We start from the raw sequence: 27,765 nt of genomic DNA on the forward strand, positions 1-27,765 counted from the left end.
ACCTCGCCGGCAGCATGGGTAGGTGCTGCGGGGCGGGCTGGCGGCAGCGGCCCGGGGGTGGGCGCCCGGTGGCGGGGCGGGCTGCGGGGGCCGCCCCCCGGCCCGGCCCGGCCCGGGGGGTGGCGAGGCGGCTGGAGGCATGCCGCCTCCGGGCTGGGCACCGGGGGGTCCTCACGCCGCCTCCCTCCCAGCCGGGTGGCCGTGGCGGGCTGTGTGTGAGCAGCCCGCGGAGAGCTGGCAGCGTGGCCCAGGGGTCCCGGGACCCCGGGGCTGGCTCTGCTGCTGGCTGCGGGTCTGAGGACGCCTCGGGGTGCGTTGTGCTCCTCTGGGCCATCCCCAGCTATTGCTGCTTCATCAGCCCTCTTCCTCCGGGGCAGCTCTCCCTCCGGCGATGCTTGTATGAACCTGCCTGAAAGCCTGGTGAGAGCCAAGCGATGGTGCCTTAGCCTCTGTAGCCTCTTGGAGCTGAACCCCTAGCTGGCATGGTTGATCTGAAACTTTTAGGGCATGTGGAGTTTAAAATCCTAGTACAAGTTAAATGTGGTGTTTCTCATAGCTCTTAAATAATGCTTTTTCACAAGAGAGTTTAGGGTTGACCTAATCCGTGTTCTTTAAATGCACAGAAGCACAACAGGAAGATTCAGATAAGGGCAGAGCCTGTTTAGTTAGTTAATCCTGAAGATTCATTCCTGTCTCAACTGGAACACTGAGTAGTAAAATGATGCTCTTCTGTGGTGTAACTCTCCGTAGCCCTTCGCTGGACTCTCGGTCCTGCAGTGTCTGAGCACGTTGCTCTGCCTCTCCTAGCAAGCAGTTCCTGAGCTGGGGCAACCCTGTCTCCTGAAGGGGACGAATGCGAGGTCCCCAAAAAATGAGAAGGTACCAGTGCATCTTCAGCAGGCAAATCTGCGCTCTGGGGACAGGCAACCGTAGTGATGAGCAGGCAGAGCTCGGCAGGGCCGCTGCCCAGGGGGGTACCAGGGTCTCGCTGGCTCGGGCAGCCAGCCGGGAAAGCGGTGATGGCTCTGGGAAGAGAGAAAAACCTGATGGAGCTGGGTCTGCTCATGTAACATCACGTTTGCTGTGTTATAGGTTTGCTTTCATGGTTTCCATGTCAGTGTCTTTCTGGAAGAGCGAGGTGTGAAGCAGGGATTCTTGGAGTCACTTGTCCTGAGGGCAGCAGCATCCTTGCGTGGGTGCTGTAAGGCCGCTCCAAGGAACAGAGGCAACAGGCTTGGCTGTGCCGCAAGTCAGGTGGCAGGAGAGCAGGCTCACTCCGGAGCCAGGAGCATCCTATGTGACAGTGTGGTTGTGTACAGATTTAGCCTGGCCACAGGCATGAAGTATTTCAACCAGGCAAAGCTGCTGTGATGACTGTGTGGAGCAAGGCAATGCGCTCCCACCTGGCGACATGGACCGTGTGCCGCAAGAGCTGCAGCATCCCACGGCATCTCTGTGACCGCAGGGAACTGTACTGGTGGGAGCTGCTGGGGAAGGGGTCAGAGCCATGAGGCTGCCCCTCGCCTTGCCTCCAAGCGTAGGAAGGCGAGAGTGACCCACTGATAAATAACTATTTAGATTTAGTGCTCAAGCTAAGAACTGCGTGGCTTCTGTCTTTACGCTGTTTGAAAATATTTAATATCTTAAGGGAATACAAAGCGCATAACTGTTTAGAGGGTTTTGAAAAATGCGAAGCTCCTCAGTATTTTGTCGTGAGACTGAGCAGTGCTGCAGGTCATTCTTTGTGGGGAGATAATGAGAGGTACTGAGGATTGCCTAAAGAAGGGACTGCTCCAATGTGCCACTAGCAAACCCCAGATTTATCACTGAAATAATTGATGCAAAAGGCTGGGTGCTCTGTGCTTTTGTAGGACTAACCCTGAAGCTGCCCGACAGTGGAGTTCCTCAGACAGTGTAGGTGCCTACGTTGAAATGTTGCCTTTAATGCCATCAGGAGTTTCCTGACTGTCGCTGTAAAAGGAGGATGGAGGGGAAAAGTCAAAACAGTTGAGAAATAAGTTTGCCTCTTAAACACTGAAGTCAGTCAATGTTGTCTGCACAAAATGCCTCTGCAGTGTCCTCTGTGTAGGGTTTCTTGCAGAGGTGATACTTTTACCCTCTGGAAAGGTAAAAAACCCAACCAACTACAAGTTCCTTGATATTTTTTTCCCAAGGCTTAGCTAATAGATAGGAGTGAGCTGCTCAAGCTGATGTTATGAAAAACTGGCAGTATGATGCATATGTGCTGGAAAGGCCAACAAGTGGAAATAACCAAGAAGTTATGAAGACAGTCTGTCAGTAATGCCTTGGTATCCTTCAGTATATCTGCTCACATGAGTTGTCTAAGGGACATTACCAATAACTTTAATGACTCGGGTATCTGCCTGTGCCCTGAAGTTGGTGCGTTAGCACGTTCTGGATGTTACTTCTTTTCTAGGAAAACATATTCTTGAACTATCTGTGTAATGCTTCCTCTGTCTCTGTTGTGAAGGTAGCTGTCCGTGGCAGTGAAGGAAAGAATCAGATTAATTTGTTTTAATAATTTTTGAAAGAGACTTTATTCAGTATCGTGTCAAACACCAAAGTATAGTGTTGCTGTCAGCTGTTTTCATCTGTTGTGAACTATGGACTAAATAATGATCTTGGCAAATGTATTTTTCTTAGAGATCTATTATGGGCACCTTCATTTGCAAGCAGGGATTTCAAAGTTCACATCTTGTACTTGGTCTTATCTTAATGATAATGAACTCGCTTATGTGGTTGTATAGGAAATGCTGACATCCACTATGTGGGCACGGGGCCTTTATCTGAAACAGTGCAAGCTCAGCCTTTGCGCCTGTGCCCTGAGCCGAGCAAGCCCTGCAGGACAGTGCTTGGAGGGCTGCCAGGGGTAGCGAACCTGCCATGAGCAGCTGGAAGTGACTTTGGGGCTGCAAGCAGCTGTCTGCTCTTGCTGACTTCAGTGGGACCCCTCCTGTGCGTCCAGGGCTTCCTAGGTGAATCTCCAGGTTATGGGAATGCCTGCTAATGTGGATCACTCTGTTGGGCCATGTATTTGGCCCTCGCTAAGTCTGAGCCATGTGAAGTTTGTGCCTCTTCAGGACTTGGCATCCATGCTGGCAGGGTGTCTTCAGTCTGTTCCTTACTCTTGAATTGCCTTTAGGGTAACGACCGTGAGAGTGAATTAAAACAGGATTCATCTTCTGTGTGTGGTAGGGTGGTCTACCAACAGCATGAACGACGTGTGGTGAGCAGTCATAGTAGGATGGGATGCTTTGTCTCATCAGTCCTTTTTGGTTTTTCCCTGGGAGTGTATGTGAGTCTAAGCACAGCCTGAAAAACAAAAGGCAATCAAGCAAAGTGTTTCCTAATAACCTTCTTGCACCATAAAAAGTCCCCCTTTAAGAAACTGAACATTCACTCATCCTGAACAATACTGTGTTTGTTTCATGATTCATTTTGAGCTGAACTTTTCCCATGTCTTCCAGTGGTTTTAAAGGAATGTTACTTAATAGCTTCCATTAACTTGTGTTTTTTTCCCTCTACAGCTGCAAAAAGTAAGGGCAAGTCGGTAAGTATTGTTTTCTCTTACAAAAAGTTGCTATACTGACTCTCTTTGGGTTATGTTGTTTGGGTACCTTTAGCAGTGCACAAAAAAAAATCATCCTATAAACATACTTTAAAAGTATAAAGTAATGAGTTATTGGCCAACACACACAAAACGGCCTGGTAGCTCATTAAATCCCAGCTAAGCGTTAGTGTGCTCACCACCCTGATAAAGTGTCTGAAGAGCCTTTGCTGACTTGGCAGGCATCGGCTGGGAGGAGAAGGGTCCCCGGAGCCCATCCTTCATGTGGCTGAGTTCTCATCATCTGCCAGCTCTCCCTTAGGACCCTTTTACCTTTTGGTGTTAGTGTTCTCGACTCTTTGAACTGTTAATGACCCCTGTCTCAGCAGCCCTCTCTCTATCTTTGCGTTCCTTATCTCGCAAGGTTTTACTCTGCAGACTTTCCCCACAGCTTAGTGGCTTTCTCAGCAGCCAAAGTCAAAGCCGTGCAGCAGGGCGGTGTCAGACCTGTGCCTGGCATCCCCAGGGCAGGGGAATGTTACAGAGAGCATTTATAAAACATAACCTTTGGGTAACCTTGTCAGTGGTGGATCCAGTGCTTTCTGCTCAACAGGGGTCACAACAGAGGGTGTTTCAGTAAATGCGTGTGTATGCATATGGATAATGCACCAGAGGTTTAAGAGGACAGTAGTGCAAAACAAGAACAGTATAGGTCATATATTATCAAGGTATAACTGCATATTCTCTTCTTGCTTGTATCACCCTGGAAAAATAGAAGGTCTGTTACCTCGGGAAAGACCCCATAGCTTTCTCCTGTGTGCCCCTGTTCGTGCTCAGCCCCAGCTGCGACATGCAAATCTCCACCGGCTTGGGGGCAGCCAGTTAAAACCCACCCATGGCTGCTGGGCCAGCGTGTGAATGCAGGACATCTCTGCCGGGCGCATAAATGCTAGTGGCTTAAAACAGAAACCCAGCCTTGGTGGAAGTTTGCTGCCTCCCCCGATCAGCGCGTAACACTGCTTACACAAGGAGCTGTTGGGCAGTGTGACGGTGTAACGCTGGGGAGGCTTGAGAACGCCAAGAGGGACAAAAAGGTTTTAGTGAGGTTTTGTGAATTTCTGGTGGGGATGGGTCCTGCCAGGACTGCCCTGCCCCTTTTTTCTCTGTAGGCAGGCCAGACACAGAGAAGGCCGTCTCCTGCTTCAGATGGGGACATCCTCTCCTCCCCAGCTAGGTTATACCTAATTACACTGGCAGAAACCAGCTGCACAGCGTGGGTTTCTGTTTTAGGGCCTGACCCAACAACTGCTGAAATCAAAACCTTTTGGGTATATCTATGGGTGCTGAGGCAAACCTTCAGTGTTGTTCCCCATCCACCTTCTCAGGAGCACAAATGTTTGCACGGCGTAGCGATGGGGCACGGACGGGGCTGGATGGCATTCTTCTGTAGGAACTCCAGTCCACCCAAAGCTGTGTCCAAGCTGGGGCTAGCCATCCAGAGCTGCTGCTATCTTCAGCCGCGGGAAGTAGGCACCTTCAAGTGAATTTTATCTAATTTTGGGACACATGTGGATGGTCTTCCTTTGGAGGCACTTCTTTCTGCCCATGGAGGATGTGATAAATCAAGAGTGACAAGTTTCTACTTATGCTTCTAATTTCTGTTGCTCTGAAGCTAGATGGGTCCCACCTGGCACTCACCTCAGCTGAAGTCAGATTCTTTCAGTGAAGCTTGCTTATCAAACCATGGGTAAGATGTGCACTACATACCTGGTTCAGCCAATAACAAAAATCAGTGCTGTTCAGGCTGCTTGGACATCCTTGTGCCCGAGTCAGACTCTCGCCACTCTCTCTTATTTTCACTTCTCTTGCAGTATTCACAAAAAGCTTATTGTAGCACATAAGTCTCACAAAGTGTTGTGTTGTTTATTAAAGCTCTGGCCAGAGGCTTTGCTGGAGACATGGGCTCTCCGATTTACTCATGTCAGGCAGGGTTTTCCCACATAAGGTTTCTTTCCTTTTGATCTACAGAGTTAACTTCTTTCTGTTTCACATGGAATATGGATTGGTTTGATTCCTAAACCCTCACAACAGGAAGACAAACAATGCCATGTTTTTTTTCTTGTCCATGCTTAAGTTTCATAACTGTTTTACCTCTGGGATGTTCTGAGGCTTATTAAAAATCTGATTTTTGCAACTTGCAGAATTAAACCCAAAAAAAAGTAAAATATGGAGGATTATGTTCAACTTGCTTTCCTTGTAACTTTAATAGAAATGATATCATGTATTCATCTACGAAGAAAAGTAGGCAATCGGGAGTTAAGCTTCCAATTCTGCTGATCATGCCAGATTTGTACCAGATGTGTGCTTTTTCCCTTTGTCGCAATGGCAAGAGCCACGTCACAAACTGTGATGGTGACTGTGGAGATGCCTAGCGCAGCAGGTGAGGGCTCAGTAAATCTGGCAGTTAATGCCATGCCATTTTAGGTTAGGAGTAAAGTCAGTTCTATCAGCAAGTCCGAAGAAATGAAGGATTCTTCACCAAGCAGAGTATTTTTAAGGATAGGGAGCTTTCCTGAGAGATTTGTTTGAATAAAATGTTTAATCTTTTATCTGTCTCAAATGGAGGTATTTAAAAATAGCCCCAGGCTTCTAACTTTGGTGTGCGGTGGGCATTTAGCGTGGTGGGTTTTTTGTTGGGTTTGGGTTTTGATTGTTTTCAAAAACACTGGCTTTTTGCATATTTTTGGATACCAATCAAGATTGCTCTAAGGGTTAGATGCTGAAGATTTCACATGTGCATAACATAACACTTGAAAGGCAAATATAGCACTGCTAAAGATCTCTTGCAAAGGGCGGATGAGAAGTCTGTAGAGCTTTGGGGACCAAGAGGGGAAAGTGAGAACTGACTCTTCGTTCAGGTAAACCAGTGTTGTTCCACAGAAGCCCACACAGCCTCCTAACCCCTGGGTACCTACCCACTCCCGCTGAGTCTGTATTGAGCTTGCCCAAGCTGTGGGTCGCAGTGAGCGATGTTAGTCTGTGGTGCACAGCTCTGAGCTCACGCTGTCTGTCTCTTGCCTCCAGCGAAGCTGCTTTGGCTACCCCTTGAGCATCTTCTTCATCATCATCAATGAGTTCTGCGAGCGGTTCTCCTACTATGGCATGCGAGGTACGTCCCGTGTCCTGTGTGTCCTCCTGCCTACCATCACTCACCCAGCCCTGACTTTGGTTTGTAACCCATTGCTTTGTTCTTCTTCCTACAGCGGTGCTCGTTTTGTATTTCAAATATTTCCTGCAATGGGATGACAACTTGTCTACAGCCATCTACCACACATTTGTTGCTCTGTGCTACTTGACACCGATCCTTGGAGCGCTCGTTGCAGACTCTTGGCTGGGAAAGTTTAAGTGAGTGTTTCCTCAGAAAACAACCAGAAATCATGAAAGCTCATCTGAGATCAGTGTTACTTAAACCATCCCCTGAAGCAGCAGCTCAGAACAACAGCTTCAGAGTTGGTGTTGGCTACTCCGGGATTGTTTGTGGGTTTTTTCTCCAAAGCTCGAGGTCTTAATTGATTTAGCTGAGACCTGAAACTGCACTGAGTTAACAACTGTTACAGTTCTGCTAATCAGTTAAGGGTAGTAGCTTGCTTTCCAAGCATGCTGCATGTTTTTCCTCTCACCTGGACAAAATGTAAGCTAAACTAAGGAAAGTATTCACCAAGCTGTGAAAATAGATACCGGAGGTTATAATTACATTGGACTGCCTCTTTACCTATTGCAGCTGGCCAATGAAATAGTGCAATACTGTGTTATCTGATAGTAACTAGCACTTAGAATATATTCTAAAATATTCTGTGATTTCAGTATTGACTTGACAGCTCAGTGGGAGGTTTTACTGAGTTGAAACTTTTTCTTTAAATGATGAATTCTGGGTTTTTATCTGTGTGCTAGTTGCTCTGAAAAGTACTGCTGAATGAAGGGCTTAGAAATAATCTGGTTACATTTCAAAGAGCCTGATCTCACTCTCCTTTACTGATGTCGTGATTCTAATAGTGTTTACATTGCCAGAAAAAAGTGTAATAAAGATTTTTATGGAGGGATATGGAGTCAGCTGACTTGTCAAAGGTCTCCCAGAGATTAGAGATGAAGCTGGCTGTGCAGCTGGTCAGCTGCAGGCTGCACCATCTTCGTCTGCCGCATTGACAGCGTCTGGGAGAGCAGGGCTGGAACCACTCAAGGGTGCTCTGTGGAGCTGGCCTGATCTGTATGAGCCATTGCAAGTAGCTTGGTATCTTGCAGACTGAATATGCATGCACCCACTTGGTCAGATGGTATGACTTTTTTTATTTTTTAAACTATTTTGGCTTCTACCTGTCTTATCAGATGAAGCTTTGCAGACCTTGCATCCCTTCTCTGGTACTTGTGTATACCAGTGCCACAGCTGCAAACCTCTGGCCACCAGACCCTTAACAGGAGCTCAGTACGATGGCTCAGGACTTAAAACTGGAACTTTAAGCTTGACAAGAAAAAAAAGGCTTTTGGGAAAAAAATTAAATAATTTGCTGGGTTTAATGTATAAATGCCCTAAAATACAGCAAGGTGCCATGAGGAACACTTAAACAATAATTTTTTTAAAAAAAATCTATGATGGCAAGAGGAAGAGGAGGTTACCCGAGCACTGTTAAGCACTCTTATAGGAGAGACTCAAGTTGTCCACAGTCCATGCACTTTCTGCAATGTCTGCCAAGGAGCATGCTGGGACCTGCTCACATATTGTTAGGTGTGAGGTTCTTGGGGGAAACAGCACAGGAGTTATGATTTTTTTTTTTTAAATTGGGAAACATCTGTGCAGTGCCAATTATGTAAGTGTTGTCTTCACAGTGTGCTTATGAGCCTCACCAAAAAACCTAGAAGTTTCTCTCCTGGTCAGCTCAGGTTTCATTTCCATTGGAAACTCTCTCCTAAGTTGTTAAGCCAAGCAACTAAGGTAACTATACGGAAGTGCTATTTTTAAAAAAAGAGTTAAATTTTATCTAGTAAACACCAATGAATAGCAGATTCAGCTTCACTGTTGCCCCACTTTGTATAGATTCTTACCCTGCTACAGGGAAGTGCATTTTTAAAAGTCAGAAAAATCTTGTTTTAAAATGAGAAGAATTTGGTCAATGGTGTGAGTGATGCTTCCCCCACTGCTCTTGTATTGGGGTGCTCCAAACTTGCTGTGAGGATCTTTTGCCTTCCTCAGACAGATTTGGATTGGCCTAGGTCCTTGAGCCTTGCCCTTCGTTGTCATGGGCTGCACTGGGTTTGGGACTGCTGCTTCTGCAAACTAGAGTTTTAAACTTCACATCATTGCGTCCTATTTCTCCTGCTTTCCCTCCAAACCAGAGACCTGGGTCTGTGCCTGTTGAATGGAGCCCCAGCCAAGGAAGCGGATGAACGTGGGTTAAACTATACTCATGTACTTAAGCTCCAACAAGGTTAAAATGGAGTATGTTCTTACATACAGGAAAGAGGAATGGACCCTAAAGGAGTGGCAGGGAAGGCTGGTAATTCTGTAGTATTACCTTCCTAGGCACCTCATGGCAGAGGGAAGTCAGGCTGAAAGCCTGCGGTCTGTACTCTTCAGTGCTGGTCTCACTCAGCTCTGAGTTTAAAGATGTTGGTACACCCACGACTGAGAGAGTGGGGTAATAGAGTTGCTCACAACAGTGTTTCTGGGGTAGCTTCCATGTTTAAAATAGATTTTTAATTTTTTAAATTTTTTTGTCATTGTGGCTAAAATATAAAAGAACATAGAAAATGTTTAAACAATATTAAAATCAGTGTGAACTGCATACTTCAGTGTTGTAGAGTAGTCCATTTGAACTTCACCATATATGAAATATGATAATGGCATTCTCAAGTTGGTGATTAAAAAGGCAACCACTGAAGATATTTAAATATCTCCTGTGACCTGGTGATATCTAGAGAATCCACTTGTCATCTTGCCTTGCTTAATTCAACAAGGCTAGCTAAAATAATAATAATAAAAAATAAACAGAATAGAAATATTGTGACAGGTATGTAGACAGATTTTTACAGTAGCTTGTGATAACAGATATGACAAGTTATGGACAACTTAATTACGCTTCTTTACTAAGCATCTTTGAAGTGAGCAAAAGTCTGCATTGTCTGTGTGTATGTATGTGTGTAATTGTGTTAACACATCTAAAAATTGATCTTCTCTCTTCATAACAGGACCATTGTCTCCCTGTCCATTGTCTATACGATTGGGCAGGCCATCATGTCTGTGAGCTCTGTAAATGACCTGACGGATCACAACCGGGATGGCTCTCCTGATAATGTATCGGTGCACATGTGAGTTGCCTTGTACATGGGGTTTTTCCAGGCTGATGAAGGGTGGGACAACGTACGCCTTAAGTTTACGCTGCTTGAATTTCAACTGTCTTGCAATGAGTCTCTTAGGTATGCTTTAAGTAAGAAAGCAAAGTGATTTTTTTTTTCCTTTTTCTCTTTTCTGCTTTGTTCCAGTGCTCTGTCCATGATTGGCTTGATCCTCATTGCACTTGGTACTGGTGGGATCAAACCTTGTGTGTCAGCCTTTGGTGGAGATCAGTTTGAAGATGATCAGGTAACAATGTCTTTCAGATTTTCAATCATACAGATACTCTTACTAATGTTTCACTATTATAATACTCTAATAGTATACATACGTAGACATGTGCATTACTGTAGTGTTTCCTGGGTAGCTGGAGCAGGAGCTAGATAACTTTGTCTTGAACTGTGTGAAGAGAGCTGCTGATTGCTCACTCTAGGCTGATCAACGGTTCTGGCTAAGCCTTTCTAAACATCTTTTTGTTTTTTACTGCAGGAAAAACAAAGAACTAGATTCTTCTCTATCTTTTATCTGTCCATTAATGCTGGAAGTCTCCTATCTACTATAATCACCCCAATTCTCAGAGGTAAGGCCACACATTTGTTTATAAAATAGTTAAACGTCAGTAAAGGATAAGTGTTGGATTGCCATCCAGTTAGGTTTAAATGTACGGTCTGTTCTCTGACACCTTGTGGAGTCATCTGGCAAATAGTCTTCAAGTTTTCATGTATGTCATCCAGCTTCTCGCAGGTGAGGTACTGTCAAAAACAAGCCAGTTTGAGATCTGAATTGCCTTTAGGTTCAGAAGTACTAGATCTGAAGAGACATGCTGAAGCCATCAACTTGTATGCCTAATGCATGTCTTAATTCCATGAAGGTACAAATGTGGCACCTTTTCCAATGCCTTTAAAACCATCGCACAAGAAAGAGTTGTACTGTCTCTGCTCTGGAAGTGGACACTATTCTGAAGTGTGCCCATGCAAAGTACAGAAGCATCTATGCACATGGGAACACATTTACGCATGTGACAAAGTAAATAATGTTTTTCATATCATTAAAGGAGAAAGTTATTTTCTCTTCTGCTTATAACGAATAGTGTGATCCTAAACAAAAAAAAGTCACTGATCCATATGTGTATGGATTTTCATTGCAAGCTTACACAGATGGTGCTGTATGGATATGCTTGGCAGGAGTTTGAGGAAGGCTGTTTTTCTCGAAAGAAAGAAAACAGCATGTGAGTTCTGGAATAACCCTAAAGCACTGGACTGAAATTCTGGCCTTTGGATTTCTTGACTGGAAAAGACTGTATAGAAGCATTTTAGTTGTTTGCTTAATGCAAATTCTATCCTTTCCCAAAATGGAAGGAGATATGCATAAGGCACAACATGCATAAGGCACAACATGCAGTTTGCTTCCATGCTGATACAGGGTGAAAAATACCTTGGAAAAACAGATTAATTCAGCTGAGCAAAGTGATACCATTACATCCTTAAAGGTTTAACTAAAAGGCTAATACAGTTAAATCAAGACATTAATTAGCTGCAAGCTAATATTTTTTTTCAAATCAAACTCTCTAATTCTCCTTTTAGAAGAAGTATGGTGAAAAAGGTAATAATTTTGTTTAGTCTTTTACTTTTTCCTGTTAGTAGCTATGTCCATACTCTGAGCATCATTTCAGGATGTATGTGTGAAGTTTAGAAAGTCAAATCACTGACCACTGCGGGGGGTGGTGTTTGAGAATTTTTTTTCAACAAGATATGTTTATGTTTCTTACATCTTTGGTAATGAACTTGACCCCAAACTTTTGTAATCTAGGTCCTTTCTCACCAAAAACATGCATTTGACCATTCTAGTTGGATTCTTTGCTCCTCAGTGTAAAACCAAATGTAAATCTCCTTACAAGGAGAAGCTGAGAGAGCTGGGACTCTTCAGCCTGGAGAAGAGAAGGCTCAGGGTGGATCTCATCAACCTATATAAATACCTGAAGGGAGGGCACAAAGAGGACACAGCCAGGCTCTGCTCAGTGGTGCCCAGTGACAGGACCAGAGAAAATGGGCACAACCTGAAACACAGGAGGTTCCCTCTGAACATCAGGGAACACTTTGTCACTGTGAGGGTGACTGAGCACTGGCACAGGTTGCCCAGGGAGGTTGTGGAGTCTCCATCCTTGGAGATATTCAAAAGCCATCTGGATGCAGTCCTGGACAACTGGCTCTAGGTGGCCCTGCTTGAGCAGGGGGGTTGGACCAGATGACCTCCAGAGGTCCCTTCCAACCTCAGCCAGTCTGTGATTTTTGATACATAATTTCCCTTTTTGATAATGAAAGATAAGTTTGATACTGATCATCCACTCTGTCAATAACATAAGCAGAGATTTTTTTTTTCCCCCTTGAGTCAACAATGAATGCAAATAACAGAACCCCTATGTAAAATACTGGCAGCGCTGACTGGGACTTTTATCTAACGTTACTTTGTACTTCAGCTCAAGAGTGTGGTATTCATACCAAACAGCGATGTTACCCACTAGCTTTTGGAGTTCCTGCTGCCCTCATGGCTCTTTCTTTGGGTAAGTGGAACTGTTTCCATCTTGCTGCTTCAGTTTCAGATGTGATTAGATGATAATGATCTCAGAATAATGAGAAAGTGGTAGAAATCTCCAGGTATCAATCTCTACCGATACCTGATCATTTCTGCAATTTTTGAATTAAACTTTTTCTTGGGGGTGGGATTAACCTGAAGCACTCTCTTTTACAGAAGAGACTGATGGGGCTGGGGAGGGGCACAAATATACCATTAAATTCTGGACATTATGTAATTTACTGTCTATATTTCTTGGACTACCGGGGTGTATAAATAAGATCTTTTGAATGTAGTGTGGGAGTTCTGAGAAAACGTGTTTTTTGGAAACTATCTGTAGTCCAGGATAGCAAACTGCATAAGGTAGCTGTCCCTGCACTGGAGAAATGCCATGCTGGTGTGTCTGTATTTCTCAAACACCTGCATTTTTACTAGCTGCATCATGGGTCACTCCCTGAGCCTTTCTGCTGCAGCACAAAGACCAAGAAACTGGGGGGGGGCGGGCAGGCTTTTTTGAACGCTGTGACCAGTGTATACCATGGTATCCTTCGTGGTCCTGACCAGGAGCCCACCCAGGGTGGGCCTCCAGCTGCCAGTGACCCCATCTTACCTGTGCACCCAACCCACGGTGGACGGCGGCTGCGAAGGTTTGCCCGCGTCCTGCCCAGCACGTGGGAGGGTGAGGCTGGGGAACGTGCCTGGGCGTGGGAGCTGAGGACACCTCAGAGTCCTGCAGTTCAGGCAGAGCCTCACGTGTCCCTGCCTGACGTGAGCTGCAGTGTCCTGGACTCCTGGAAAAGGAACCTGTAAAGCCGTCTTAATCTGATACAGCAAGGCCAGAGCCAAGGTCCTAAGTGGTCCTTGTTTTGACCATACCTCAGTTAAAATAATGTCCCACTGAGGGCTTGCCCTAAGAGTTTCCAGATTTAGTCCTTTGCCTTAAATAGTAGCAACCTGCTGGTATTAATTTGATTTCTTTTACTGAGTGATAACATGCCAGTAGGCACATTCATTGCTCGTTGGGAGGCTTATTCCCACCCTGATGTAACTCCTTGATTGTTAGTTTCCATACCAAATTTGCCATGCTTTTCAATTAATCCTGAGTTGCTTTCTGTTTGTGTATTGTAGTTGTGTTCATAACTGGAAGCAGCATGTACAAGAAAGTTCAACCTCAAGGCAATATAATGATTCAAGTTTCCAAATGCATTGGAGTAAGTACTATTTGTGTTCCCAAAAACCCTGACAGCAATTTTAAAAACTGTTCAGTGCACTCGTCTAGATCAGAAATCTGTCATAATATGATGAAAGCTTCTGAAGTTTTTTGATTTTTTTTTTCCTTACAGAAGGCTTCTTACTGACACCTCCAGGTTTACAGACTGCCTTTTTATTTATCTATATCTTTGTTTCTTTTGTGTATAAATTCAGATATAAACCAAGTAAGATGTCAGTGGTGTGTAAAAGCTTATCCCAATTTCTGGGAATGATTCCTTCCTCATTTGTGTACCTTTTTATCTTGTCCTGCAGGGCTGTGTACGTGCCTTGACCTGTGTCAAGAACAGAGCTACTAGTAGCTCTTGTCAGCAAAAATTTATTGCATATTAAGGATGTTATTTAGAATGCAGAGGTATATTGATCCCTACTGTATTAGGGAGGTCAGGGGGCTTACACGTCAGTGCAAGCCTGCAAGGAAGGGAGCTAAATCTGCATGAATAGCACTACATGTCCCAGCTTTGCAGTGCCTCAGCTCTCAGATCAGGGGATTTTTTTCATTTATGGGCTGCTTCATTCTCCATGCAGATCTGCCAGCTTGTTATAGCCCAGGCCATTGCTTGTCTTGTAAGCACTGTCAAAACCATATCTCGACAGGTGACTTTGGCCGTTGCTTAGAGTGCTGCCCCTAAGGCCCAGCTCAGCCTTGCATGTTATTCCATGCAGAAAGTCTTAGGAGTTCTTCAGGACTATATTTGTGTATATTCAGCGGGAAGGTATGAGGAATATCTGCAAGATGCAGCTTCTCATAGTGAAATGTAGTCTTACAGCCATTCAGCTCTGAAAACCTGTGTGTATGACATTCTTCTATTTATTGTTGTACATAAGTAAGTCTGAAGTAGGCAGGTCTTCAAGCTCCTAACAGCAACCCACACTGAGACAGACTACTCTGAGCAGTTTGGTTCGCCTAATCCCAGGTGCACACTCCACTGGATATGCAGTGTGAGGCCTTAAATGCAATATTCCTTTAGATGCCTAGAGCAGTTAACAGAAGTTAGTCACCTCTAGCACCTTCTAAAGCATGAGTGTCATCTTTAATGGCAAAACAGCTTACAGCATGACAAATATTTGTAATGCCATTAAACAAAATTCTGTTTCTCCTCAGTTTGCCATCAAAAACCGGTTTCAGCATCGCAGCAAGGAGTTCCCCAAGAGAGAGCACTGGCTAGACTGGGCGAGTGAGAAGTATGACGTAAGTACTGCGTGAGCGCTCCTGTGCCGTGACATCTCCTGACCCTCAGCTTCTCCTCTGTCTGCTCTGATCCATTGCCTCAAGTGCTGGGCAGATAGTTTTGGGCCTCTTAATCATTTAGAAGCTAATGGTCTGGCCAAACCTCAGTGCTCCCCTGGGATTGCAGGTTACCACTCCAACTCCTGTGGGAGAAAGCAGAGCTGTGTATGAGTCGATGCTCTGTGTTATCATAGGCTGCCTGGGGAAATTTGAGGGAGATGAAGAAAAGACTATTTCCCCTGTTGAACAAACACAAGCACCTGTTAGTTTTTGAATTAGTAAAATAGCAAGCATTACCCCTGTCAACTTTTTGTTTCTCAGTAAGTCAGCTTCAGAACCAACCGCAAACAAAAATATGCTGGTTTAATGAATGCAGAAGGGAAATATGGGCATGGTGTTGACTCATGGTTAATGCCCAGGGCTGTAACATTTGTCTTGGGATCAAACTGCAGAATTATGCTTAAGAATTTCAGGTTAAGTGGATAAACACAGCATTCCCCCAGCCTCAGTACAAGCTCCTTCCCATGACTCTGAAAGCCTTGTGTCCCATAGTCCCCAGCCATGTCCTTTGCCTCCTATCTACTCTGTCCTGTTAACAGCAGCACAAACCTTTGCCTGTCCCCTTTATTTTCCTTTTGACTATATGCATTTTTCACATGTGAAATGCATTCCTCAGTCACCCGTCATTCAAACGCCTCCTTCCTAGAAACATAAAGCAGCACGAAGTGCTAAATCTCATGCTGCCATCAGTATACACACCAAGAGACACAGGTTCCTCTCATATCAATGTCACCTTTAACTGGCAGCCCTTCCCACACCCATAGGCAGACCTTGTGCTGTTTAAGAAATCAGCGGAAATACCCACAACATACATAGTTCAGGACGTGGGTAAACATTACATGATGTGTCTTACCTGTTGCTGTGCTGCAAAGAGCAGGCTGCAACTTTGTCTTTTTTTTTTTAACAAATTTCTCTTGTGTAATTCTTGTTTGCTGCAGAAACGACTGATTGCTCAGACTAAGATGGTGTTGAAGGTGCTTTTCCTTTACATCCCTCTCCCCATGTTCTGGGCTCTTTTTGACCAGCAGGTAAAGTAGAAATTGTTTGGTTTAGCAATTAGGGCTGTACCATGTCACTCTCTGTACTCTGAGGTCACCAGACATAAAAGGCGCCTGTAGGAGGCTGGAAACTAATTATTTGCAAATTTTTTAACCTGGTTCTAATGTGAAGGGGTAGTTAGTGAGTCACATTAGTACGGGATGTTCTGCAGCCAGTGGAAACTCAGTTTATCTGGACATGCTCAGGACTGATTCAGTGACTAAGGCCTCTCCAAGTCTTGTATCAGCCAGGACTCAGAGGATGAAACAGTAATTTAAAGCTTTCTTAGTTCTAACTCTTCTTCCACTCTCAGTTGGAAGATGCAATGTAGAGTCCTAGCATAAATGCTCTGGAGAATCGGGGATGAAATGAGCTGGATGCCAGTTGGCTTAATCACTCAAACTTGTTATAAATACAGAATCACAGAATCGTATAGGTTAGAAAAGACCTTTTAAGATCATCGAGTCCAACCGTAAACCTAACACTACCAAGTCCACCACTATACCATGTCCCTAAGCACCTCATCCAAACGTCTTTTAAATACCTCCAGGGATGGCAACTCAACCACTTCACTGGGCAGCCTGTTCCAATGCTTGATAAAGCTTTCAGTGAAGAAAAATTTCCTAATATCCAGTCTAAACCTCCCCTAGTGCAACTTCAGGCCATTTCCTCTCATCCTATCACTTCTTGCCTGGGAGAAGAGACCGACCCCCATCTTGCTACAACTACCTGAAAGGAGGTTGTAGAGAGCAATAAGGTCTCCCCTGAGCCTCCTTTTCTCCAGGCTAAACAACCCCAGTTCCCTCAGCCGCTCCTCATCAGACTTGTGCTCTAGACCCTTCACCAGCTTCGTTGCTCTTCTCTGGACACACTCCAGCACCTCAATGTCTCTCTTGTAGTGAGGGGCCCAAATACCTCACACCTGCAAGCATAAGTATAAGCCTATAATTCCCCTTCACTTGGTGGACTGAGTGCTCAGGAGTCATGAAAGCAGGCTTTCAGAGTTAAGTGTTGAAGTATGAATTTAGGAGGGTATCTGAGAGAACCAGGGGCTGAAAGCTTTACCCAAGGCAGAGTGTAGGAAGTTTGGTCCAGATTGCCTGGATTGTGCTGCTTTAGTCTAGTACCTGTGAGCTGTAACTGTCAGTGTGACCTGTTACAAATAGGCAACCCTGCTGTGAAATTCAGAACTAAATACTCATTACATGAATAATAACTATGACATCTCACAGTGGTACATCATGGGTGACTAAAGGCTCTTGCCACAGATGCAGTGATGCACATTCTTGTCTCACCCTGGGCTCAGGCTAAAAGTCAGCCCTGCTTGACCTAGCTCTAGGCAGGTTTTCTGGGCAGAGGGCTCAAGGCAGGTCCAGCCCTGGCTTGGCTGCTCACTGCTGGGCTGTGTGAAGGAAGGATGGGCATGTCAGTGGTGTGGGGTTCTCAGGCTCCGGCAGGCAGCACAAAGGCGTTCGGGTGGCTTCTGTGCACAGCACACAGCAGTGCTCTGCGCAGGATGTCCCTGCCATCTCTCTGGCTAATCTCTGCATCTAAATTATTTTCCACTCTATTTCACGAAACTAGTAAATAAAGTGAAATGAGCCATAAGGATCACTTTGTTCAAATGTTTACATTGCAGAGTAAGAATACTCCTGCAGCAAGCTAGTTTTATTTTTATTATATTGCGTGTCTTTCCCATCATTTAATGTATAAAAACAATTCAAGAGGAACTTTAGAAGATTGATTTACTGTGGCATTAAACTTTCTCTTCTTTTTTTAAGGGATCAAGATGGACACTGCAAGCCACAACAATGGATGGGAATTTTGTAGGTTACTTTTTATTGCTTTTTTTTCCTTAATTAACATATACTTTGTTGTCATAATATTAAAACCTATTTATCTTTTCTTCAACAGGGAGCTATTCAGATTCAGCCAGACCAAATGCAGGTACAGTAATCTTCTATTTGACAATTCTAAGTATTTCCCAAAGATTTAATATATTTTTTTAATTGCCCTTAATTTAAAAAAGGACTCTGAAAAATACTTTTTTCCCTTATGTTCATATTCAACAGACTGTGAATCCAATCCTGATTGTTATAATGGTCCCAGTTGTAGATGCTGTGGTTTATCCTTTAATCAAGAAATGCAAGATCAATTTTACGTAAGTTGATGTACTTACCTGACTTCAACAGAGGCTCATTTTAGTGGTTTCTTTAAACTGCTCTTTCAGCCCTAATGTAACAAGAGCGAGCATTCAGCTGAGGATAAAATAATGTATTTAAAATTGAGTTAATATTTTAAACAAATTAATTTAAAAAATATAGGACTCTGCAAGTGGTATGTACAGGTACCACAGACTAGAGGAAGAGAATCTAATAGCAAAGGAACAATATTTTCCAGTTAAGGGCAAAATCTTTTGACTGCAGGAGAGATGCTGTTTACTATTTTCCACTTCTCCCATGTCTATGCCCTCTCCCTCCCAAAGTATAAGAAGTAGAAATACAACATACATCCTTAGCATGTGTCATGTTTTGGGCTTAAAACTACCTGAGACAAGATGTGTTTCCTCTTCAATCCCAGTGAGGAGTCTGGCTCACTGGATACTTCTAGGTGTAGTTTCAGAGGGCACTGCACATTATTTGTAATGTTGGTAATGAAGTGGCTAGCACTTGCAAGTTGGAGGGGCAGAAGAGAATATAGTTCTTAAAACAATTCTTATAGGGCTAAGATGCAATGCTGTTCTTCCATCTAGTTATGAAAAATCTGGGGAGGCGTGCTGTGCTGGAAACACTGTCATTCGTATGTGGACACTCTACATCTGACAAATGTTACCATGAATAAAATATCTACCTTAAATTTACCCTTACAGCTTACCTAAATGTCAGAAGCTGTCTCCTAATTGAATATATTCCCCTGGCTTTTTCTATTCAATATTGTTTTCATTTAAACATAGCAATATAGACACAAGTTGTTATCCTTTTTTAAAAGGCATAACTTCTTGTCTTTTTGTTGTTTTAAAGCTAACAACCATACTGGATTGTTTTTTTTCTTCCTGCAGCTCAGACTTTTCCAGAAACCTAATAATTATATTCAGCCAATGTTTGAGCCCAGCAGAGGCAGAGTAACAGGTTATGAAGATGCTGCAGGAAGGATATCTTTCCTGACAGTGTAACTATGAATTGAGGCACCCAGCTTAGTAGAACACTTTCTGTAACAACATCAGCCCTTCAGATGGCGATAACGTGCTAGTTGTGGCCATTTGAGTTTCCCACTGTGGAAAGAAAACAAGTAACAGCTGAAGCTTTGAATTAGTATTTGTCTTATAACTCACGTGTGTTTTGTTGCTGTACTAGGCCCCTGAGGAAGATCACTGTTGGTATGTTCCTTGCATCTTTGGCTTTTGTTGCTGCTGCTCTTGTGCAAGTGCAAATAGATGTAAGTTCAGCCACATGCAAGTATTGACTTTTAATATTTAGTTGTTAAGACAGAACAAAGTGTGTTTAAGGTGCAAATGAGCTAAGGCTCCTAAATTTGGAACAAAGCATATGAGCACAGAAGTAGAGGGAGGGAAAATATTATGCTAATCACACTATTGCAATATGCTTTAATAAAATAAACTAGCTATGAACACTGTCCTGCAAAAAAATTTCATCTGCCATTAACATAAATCACACATTAAAGGCAACTTCAGGTCTTTAAACTGAGATTAAAAGCTGAAAACCAGAGATTTATTTGCCTACCAGGGAGCTGCTTTGCATCTCTGATATATTCTGACATTGAGACTGGAAGTGAAGTGTGACAGGCCACAGTCTGGGAAGCATCATCACAGCATGAGTAAGGATGATACCTGTTTAAGGCAGGATGCATCACACCTAACTTTCCTTGCTCCAAAGGGAGTTGTCATGCCTGAACCAGATGTAGGTTTCCCCTGTAGCTGGGGAGTCAGCAACACCTCTGTGAGGTGATCCATTGCATCCCAAGACCTGAATAGCTATCCAGAGGTGCCTGCCTGTCATCATGCACTATCAAGGTGAGATGCTCAACTCTTAAATAACTTCAGGAATGAGGAATTCTCTCCTTAATGCCTGGGTCTGGCAGTGAAGCAAGTTTATATTTGGCTCTGCCTCTGGAAGTTGAAAGTAAAGGATGTGGCCTTCAGTTGGTACAGACACATCCAGGCTGTCTCCCTGAACGCCCTGTTCAGAAGGCCAGAGCTGTGCACGCACACCTACTGGCACTGGGGAGAAGCTTCATCAAAGCTGGTAACTTCCCAGACTGTTGCACAAGAATCTGCTGCAAGAAAGGTAAAGATGGACCTGTTTTTGTTGTGTGATGTACCTAAAGAGATGGAGGCGGACAAAAGTATAGGAAGGGAGGAAAGGTTGAGGCAGAACTGAAATAGACATAACTCTTGCAGCTCTTGATGCTCTGCAAGAGCAGAAGCTATTTACTGTTAGATCTGGTGGGAAGTGGAGTCTCCAGGAATTCAGATTCTCTGGGCTACCACACTGGGAAACGCCCATACATGCTTCTGCCCAGTTCAGCAGCACCAGTGCTGGGGGAGAATGAGTCAGAACATGGTACAAAAACTCAGGAACCCAGGCTGCCATTGTATGTGGGGAAAAGCCCATTCCTTGAACTGCAGAGTGTCCTTGGTAGTGGCAGCACGCTACAGGACATGATCAAAGAGGAACCACATCTGGCCATGGAGGCATTGCTGTGGATGAGAGACTTCTTTCCTGAGGCAGCTTGTGGGACAAAACCCATTATTAAAGTTGCATCCCTCTGACAATTACAGATCATCAGGAAAATGCTAATCTTTGTCATGAGATAATTAAGATCACAGTAATATAGTAATTTTTCCGTGTGACTTAGGATAGGGTGCTGATTTTACTTTTTTCTGTCCTACAGAAAACTCTTCCAGTTTTCCCTGCAGCTGGGCAATCCCAAATCAAAATAATAAATCTAGGTACTGATCGTGCAACAGTTTCGTTTGAATCTCAACTTCAGAGCGTGAATGTAACACCTATGGAGTCTGTAAGTAAGGGGAGATGGGGAATAGCAAGTTAAAAAAAAAATCTAGTGGAGTAAGTCAAAGTGGTTCTTAACTAATGGTTAAAAATTGATTATTTTCTAGTTTTTTTTCTCTATTAATTTTAAATATTTTTTTGTATTGTGGAATCAGTTGGTACTGAAAACACAGTGAATGGAGAAGTGGTAACTTTCAATATTCTAAGTAGTACTAGTTTGTTTTGGCAAGATTTTTTTTAAGAAACTTAATAGTGATTTTGAACTAATTGAAAATTTCACTCTTGCTAAAAAGGTGCCATTTCTTAACAGCAAGAACACCTTCCTTCAATAAAAGTCCATTCAGCTCTAAGTCACTGCTCTTACTGCGAGCGATCACTTACTTGAACAGGGAGCTGCTTCTGTGGCTACATCACATATATTAAGCTTCAGATTTTGCTGTCAAAGAACCTTTTCAGGTTCTATTACAGCACAACCTTGATAGCCCTATTGACAGAAAAACGTGGTAGGGCTGATGGACATTTTTGATAGTGGATGTTAGGAAGTGTGTTCTCTGATAGCCTGCAGTCCTGTTTCCATGTAAGAGGAGAAAGCCTATTCCATCCTCCTCCAAACTTGCCTCATGTGGAAACTGAGCTGTGAGGAGAAGATAAAGGCACCCAGATTGTATGCTGATTTGGATGATGCACATCTGAAAATGAAGGGTGTAAAATGCTCCACTCACGACTATAGACATCTCATAATCCAGATGTTTTGGATTATAAAAAGCATTTTATAATCCTATAAAACAAAAGGGTTATTTTAGTACTACATTAACATATTTATTAATGTTTTAAGTATTTTATGCTAATGAAATGTATTTAGAATATTTAAAACATGTTCTGGTAATAGTCACTCCTGTTATGCTGAAGCCATAAAGATGCAGCTCGCATTTGCATCTCTTAGGAGGTGTTGCCATTTGGAAAATGCTGCATCTTATGCTAGTGCTGTCTCTAGCTAAAGAGAATTTTACTTGGTGGTGGTGGTAAGCCTGATCTATCTGGAGCAAGAAATACACAGGAAAATATAACAGCTACTCCATAATGCTTGTGGGAAGCTCATGTTACTTTGAAGCTTGTGTAACAAAAGAAACTAATAAAACATAATGATCAAATGAAATTAGTGCTTGATGTAGAAAACCTAACAAAAATGAAAGCTGGGAGACGCTCACGATCTCTGGCACTTCAGAAGTAACAACCCTGTAAACTGCTGACCTCCTGAGTCCATAATGCTCCCTCAAAGGTGTAGATAAATATGCAGCTGCATGGAAATTCATAGCAATTCATTTCTCTTTGTAGACGGGCTACATGACATTTGAGACTTCTCAGTTGCACTCATTAAAAATAACCTCTGGAAATCAAACTCTGACTAAACCTTTCGACTGGCCAGGGGGAAACCGTCATACTCTTGCAGTTAAAAATACTGTGACAGGCATTGTTGCTGAATTGGTAAGTCTGCTTAATTCCCAAGATATACATTAATATCTTGGCATCTATCTATGTGGAGTGTGTGAAGCTGAGAGGACAAGCTCTGGGTAGTTTTTCCTTTGCCTCGTTTTCTGTCTCTCCCCCTCCCTGCTGTATCAGTGAGATTGGTGAGCTGTAGAGAGCAGGGCAGGATGTTTTCTAAAAAACTAAAGTAAAAACTGACCAACTTAGTGTTTAAGCTGACAACTACCCTTTCACCAAGACTTCAATGTATGGTCATACAGTGTTTTCTAGTAGATGTGTATCTTAGTAGGATCGTAAAAGGAAAGGTATGGAGTCTTGCTCTGAAGTCTCTGCTAATTCTTACTGCTATGTAATAGTGCACATTTAAGCTGTTCAGTGATGCCAATGAAGTATCTTGATAATGGTCTCTTCCACCAGCTGTTTGACAATGTCACATCAAAACCAGAAGAAGGAAATAATCTCATCAGGTAGAGTTTGTTTTGCTCCTAAATTTTGGCAGTAGTGTGACTTCAATCTCCCTCTTGAGTGGACTCTTCTTGCTTAACATAGCTTTCTATACTGTAGGAAATCTCTGCTTGCTGGACACCTCACTTGATGTTGAGGGGGTGTAAGAACTTCTGGGGCATGATTCATCTAAGCTATCTTGCATATCTACTTTGGGTATAATTTAGCTAAAATTCAAAGTGCGTGTTTCACTTAATTGTCTAGACTTTTTTGTAGACAACCAGCACAGATTGCATATCTATACCTCCTTTTTAATCTGGGGTAAGAAGCATCCTACCACTTCTTTGGCTTTCTTCTGCATCTTCCATTTGCACATGTATTTGTTACTGGCTGTAGTAAAGGCTTGCTTTTGACATTCTCCTAAGCAGGCAGTGGGCTGATGTAGGTCTAGCTTGCTTTTTGCATGGGCCACATTTTCAGAGATTTAGAGTTCTTTCAAAAATGTTAACTGATAAAACTTAAAGGGGAAGACTTGATACTTGTTGTGCTGCCAGTATATTATTAAAAGTAAAACCTTTATTCTTTGACTTATGCATATTTTTAGTATTTCATCATTCTTGCATTTTAAAGGTTCATAAGCAATTTGTCCGATACTGTCAACGTCACTATGGGTGACACTTCTTTTGGAACACTGAACAACCTTCTGTCTGCTAGCAGTTACCACATCTTTCCAGGAGGAAGGTAACCATTTTCCTTTACCTAAATCTAACCACTTAGACATACTTGTCCTTGGGAAAAGGACAGGACTCTTATTTTATATAATACACACAATAGTCTATACCTATGCTCTGAACTGTTTTTTCTTTTTCAGAAAAGATAAGATTACGGTTATTAGAAATTCAACATCTTGTTCAGTGACTTCAGATGCTTTTGGATTTGGCAGTGCCTATACAATTGTAATTAATGAGGTGAGTTGCCGGTGCTGTTGGATGGACAAGACAGAATTACTTTTCATGTCAATATTTTCTCTAATTTAAAAAACACTTGTAGAATTATCCCTCTTGCCCATAATTGTACATATGATAGAATTATTGTATGTTAAACAGAACATAAAGCCATTGTTGACTATAAAAATAATGATGGGTATGATCATGATATAATGCAAGAATTCCTGTTCATCACTAATGGCCTTAAATCTTTAGCCCTATTAGACTAAGGGTTTGCATGAAGTCTGCTGTAAAATAACTACTACTTTATAACTAGGTATGCAGTGCTTCATATACAATATTTCTTACTTACCCAGAACATTGTGTGTATATATGATTATAGAGATGCTGTAGAACTGCTTAGAGTGTCTTTAGTGTACAGACTCTTTATCACTGTTCCTAATGCGCTATTTTAATTTCCAGTGTTCTGGAAATGCTCTTAATGTAACATATTCTGAAGATATCCCACCCAACACAGTCCATATGGCTTGGCAGATCCCTCAGTATTTTATTCTTACATGTGCAGAAGTAGTCTTCTCTGTCACTGGGCTGGAGTTTTCATACTCACAGGTAGGTTTTGCTCTTCAGAGCTCTCATTGTGTTAAGAATCCTGGTACAAATGAAGATCTTGTGACTTTTTTAAAGTGGTGGTTTCATATTGCTGCTTTGTTTGAACAATGATGTCTTCCAGAACTCCCTAGTAGGACTCCAGGCTGGCGCAAGTTGGCCTTGTTTCACTAGCATTCAGTGTTTTCCATGAAGCTATGCTGAATTATGTCGTTTGAAGACCTGACCACTGGTCCTCAAATCTCCTTCTCACATGTGACTTTCCATTGAAAATAAGTGGAACTGTACTGCTGCTGTAAAACCAAACTGGAGAGCCCTCACATATAAAATGAACAAGTACTGACACCTTATCTCCACACCAATTTCCTCCATACAGTCTTTAGCAGCAGTTTAATTATACACTCTTAATTCCTTTGTCTTCCAACTTCGGTTTGTATTATTAGCTGTGTGTATTTCTTCCCTTAATTCTGAGTCTATAAACTGCAGTGATGGGAACATTGTAAGATGTGGCTTGCTAGACTATGATGCACTCAATTTCTTCATTTAATATGTACCATGTGCGAGTGAGTCAGATGTAAAATATGCCTGTTAGTTATTCAGTGTGTATAAAGTAAAATGTGTTATAGTCAGTACTAGTAATCTCTTGTTGCTCAAAGCCTTCCCCAAGCCTATTTAGTTCTCTAGCAATTTTTAATTTAAAAAAAAAACTAAGCAAGAAACCCCCTTCCCCTACAAGAGAACCACTGTTTGTTATAATGTAAAGAATGCAGTAAACATTAGAAAATAAGTAATAGCAGTGTTTGACTAAAACTCAAGTGCCTTTACTTCTGTAGGCCCCATCTAACATGAAGGCAGTGCTGCAGGCAGGATGGCTGCTAACAGTGGCTGTTGGTAACATAATTGTCCTTATCGTGGCTGGAGCATCCAAACTCAGCGAGCAGGTAAGCACACAAGCAATTGGCGTGCTTTTATATTATACTATGAGAAAGCAGCTCTAATACAGGCGGGAGTTGTGGCTGATAATCCTCAACCACAACTTTTGAATATTGGCATTATGGTGGATTTGCATTTATAATTGGAATGTAGGAGGTTGGTGTTACCTACAAGAGTGTACCAGTCAGTTGTAGAACTAGTGCTATATAAGTAACAGTTATGAATCTTTTTAAGCTATCTGGATTAAAACTAGTGTTGAAGGCTGTGACAACAGGGTGGTAACTTGTCTTCTGGAGCCACTTCTAAAGTTTCTGTTGGTCTCTTTTCCCTGGGACTTCCCCAATGTGTGTACATATGTACACACACAAATTAAACTTTAAACAACTCTAACAAATACTACTTCAACAAAGGTTTCTACCTCTTATCTGTTTGCCATTCCTAACTCTTCCTCTGTCAGGCTCCTTCTCTTGCAAGCAGCAGTTTCTAGCATCTCTACAATAAATTGCTTCTCATGGTGTGGATACGCTGTGAACTTCTGGGCTGAAATTCTAGACTAATGCAATTAAAACCTACCAAAATTCTGTTCACTGCTAATGAACCTGCATACCTCAGCCTTGCCACATCTCTTCTTCTGGCTCCATTGGTTTCAAACCTCATTCCCTGGGGCATGAAAGCTGTGGTTTTCCTGGTGAAGAGCACTTAGACAAGACTTTCTGATACTACTTGTGGCACTCCCTAATGAATCAAAAACAGTTATCTGAGAGGGGGGAGAGCTGGTCTTTGAAATGTGTCTGGCAGTCCTGGTTTCAGCTAACTTAACCAGAAGGAGCATGAAACAGAGCTGTTGAGGCTTTTCAGGTGGAGATAGCACTCTGAAACCAAAGTTCCAAAGTCTTGCTCTCTGCTCAGATCTGTAGTCAGCAGAAACTTTTACTGCTGACCAAAGTGGAAGCAGGATCACTGCCAGCCTGATTAAAAATGAGATTACCTGACCAAAAGGAGGGGCTGAGTTTCCTTTTCAGGCTTTTGCTCCATTCCCATGCCTCCAGGAAGAGGGTATTGTAGAACTTCCCAGCATTCGTAGAACCTTTGTCCCTTCATTGAAGATGGAACTGCTGAAAGGGCCTCAATTCTGAGTTGCTTTAATATATATTATATACCTCTAAGTCCTTTAAGTCATATGGTACTTGTCATATGTGCTCAGTTTCACATTCTGAATTAACTCAATTCCTTGCAAACAGTAAAAAGGTGTAATTCTTTTGAGGAATGAATATTGATAGATAAATTATACTTTTTTTTTTACAGTGGGCAGAGTATGTGCTGTTTGCTGCCTTACTGCTGGCAGTTTGTGTCATTTTTGCTGTCATGGCTTATTTTTATACCTATATTGATCCAAATGAGATTGAAGCCCAACTTGACGAAGAAGAAAAGAAACAAGTCAAAAAGGATTCAGATGTCTATGAAAAGCAAGCTGAAGCTGACTCTCAGATGTAAAAGGTGTATTCAAGGAGTGTTTGTAAATTATGGTATCCCGTTAACTATCCCTGCAGTAAGAGGAATCAGGGTATCTGTAACACCTCTGGATATGTCCAATGGGAGAGGTTAAGAAAAACTGTTTTAACTTAAAATGCAGCTTCTCTTGGGAAGCAGGAGGAAAAATTAGTCTCTCTTGTACTGAACATAGTATCCTGAAGAAACTCCAGCAGAATTTGCACTCTTAATGTACCTCAAACTTAAATACTATAGCATTAAAATATTGAAATTGCACTTGGCACTATTAGACCCTGTGAAAAGATGTATTTTTATACTGCATTTCAATTTTATATCATGAAAGAAGCAAGTATTGCTAAGAAATAGTAATCGAAGCCAAGTTGTCTGTATGACCCCTCTAGCCTCACTGTTACTTGAAAGCAGCAGGTCACATGTGCCTTAAATTCTTTTGTACTTCCTTACAGATAATGGGAGCAAAGCTCTGGCATTGCTCAGATTGAAATGCTGTCTGTGCTCCACATGGAAGTAACATGGACATGCACTGTAATAGAATGCTTTATGTGCCTGTTAATTACCCATTTAACTCCTGTTATGTTTTTAATTAAATGTGTTAATGAGGTCTCCACTCAGGTAAACAGACAATGGCAAATGACACTTGGAATAAGCAACAGCAATAAAACTTTGTTATAACAAAATAATGGAAG

The 27,765-nt window shown here is 42.6% G+C and overlaps 1 protein-coding gene across 1 annotated transcript; it reads left to right on the plus strand.

The window, feature by feature from the left end:
- Positions 1-27,347, plus strand: SLC15A1 (solute carrier family 15 member 1). The gene is made up of 23 exons (XM_072853907.1): positions 1-18; positions 3,549-3,571; positions 6,653-6,737; positions 6,832-6,973; positions 9,809-9,928; positions 10,103-10,202; positions 10,443-10,533; positions 12,430-12,513; positions 13,653-13,735; positions 14,899-14,985; positions 16,023-16,112; positions 17,904-17,948; positions 18,037-18,069; positions 18,195-18,283; positions 19,476-19,557; positions 21,034-21,159; positions 22,488-22,637; positions 23,058-23,107; positions 23,715-23,825; positions 23,956-24,052; positions 24,494-24,640; positions 25,471-25,578; positions 26,876-27,347. The coding sequence occupies exons 1-23, from the start codon at positions 15-17 to the stop codon at positions 27,062-27,064; spliced, it is 2,136 nt and encodes a 711-aa protein (XP_072710008.1). The 5' UTR covers positions 1-14; the 3' UTR covers positions 27,065-27,347.
- The last annotated feature ends 418 nt before the right edge of the window (positions 27,348-27,765 follow it).

This window comes from Ciconia boyciana, chromosome 1 (genome assembly GCF_034638445.1).
Source record: "Ciconia boyciana chromosome 1, ASM3463844v1, whole genome shotgun sequence".
In the NCBI taxonomy this organism is placed as follows: domain Eukaryota; kingdom Metazoa; phylum Chordata; class Aves; order Ciconiiformes; family Ciconiidae; genus Ciconia; species Ciconia boyciana.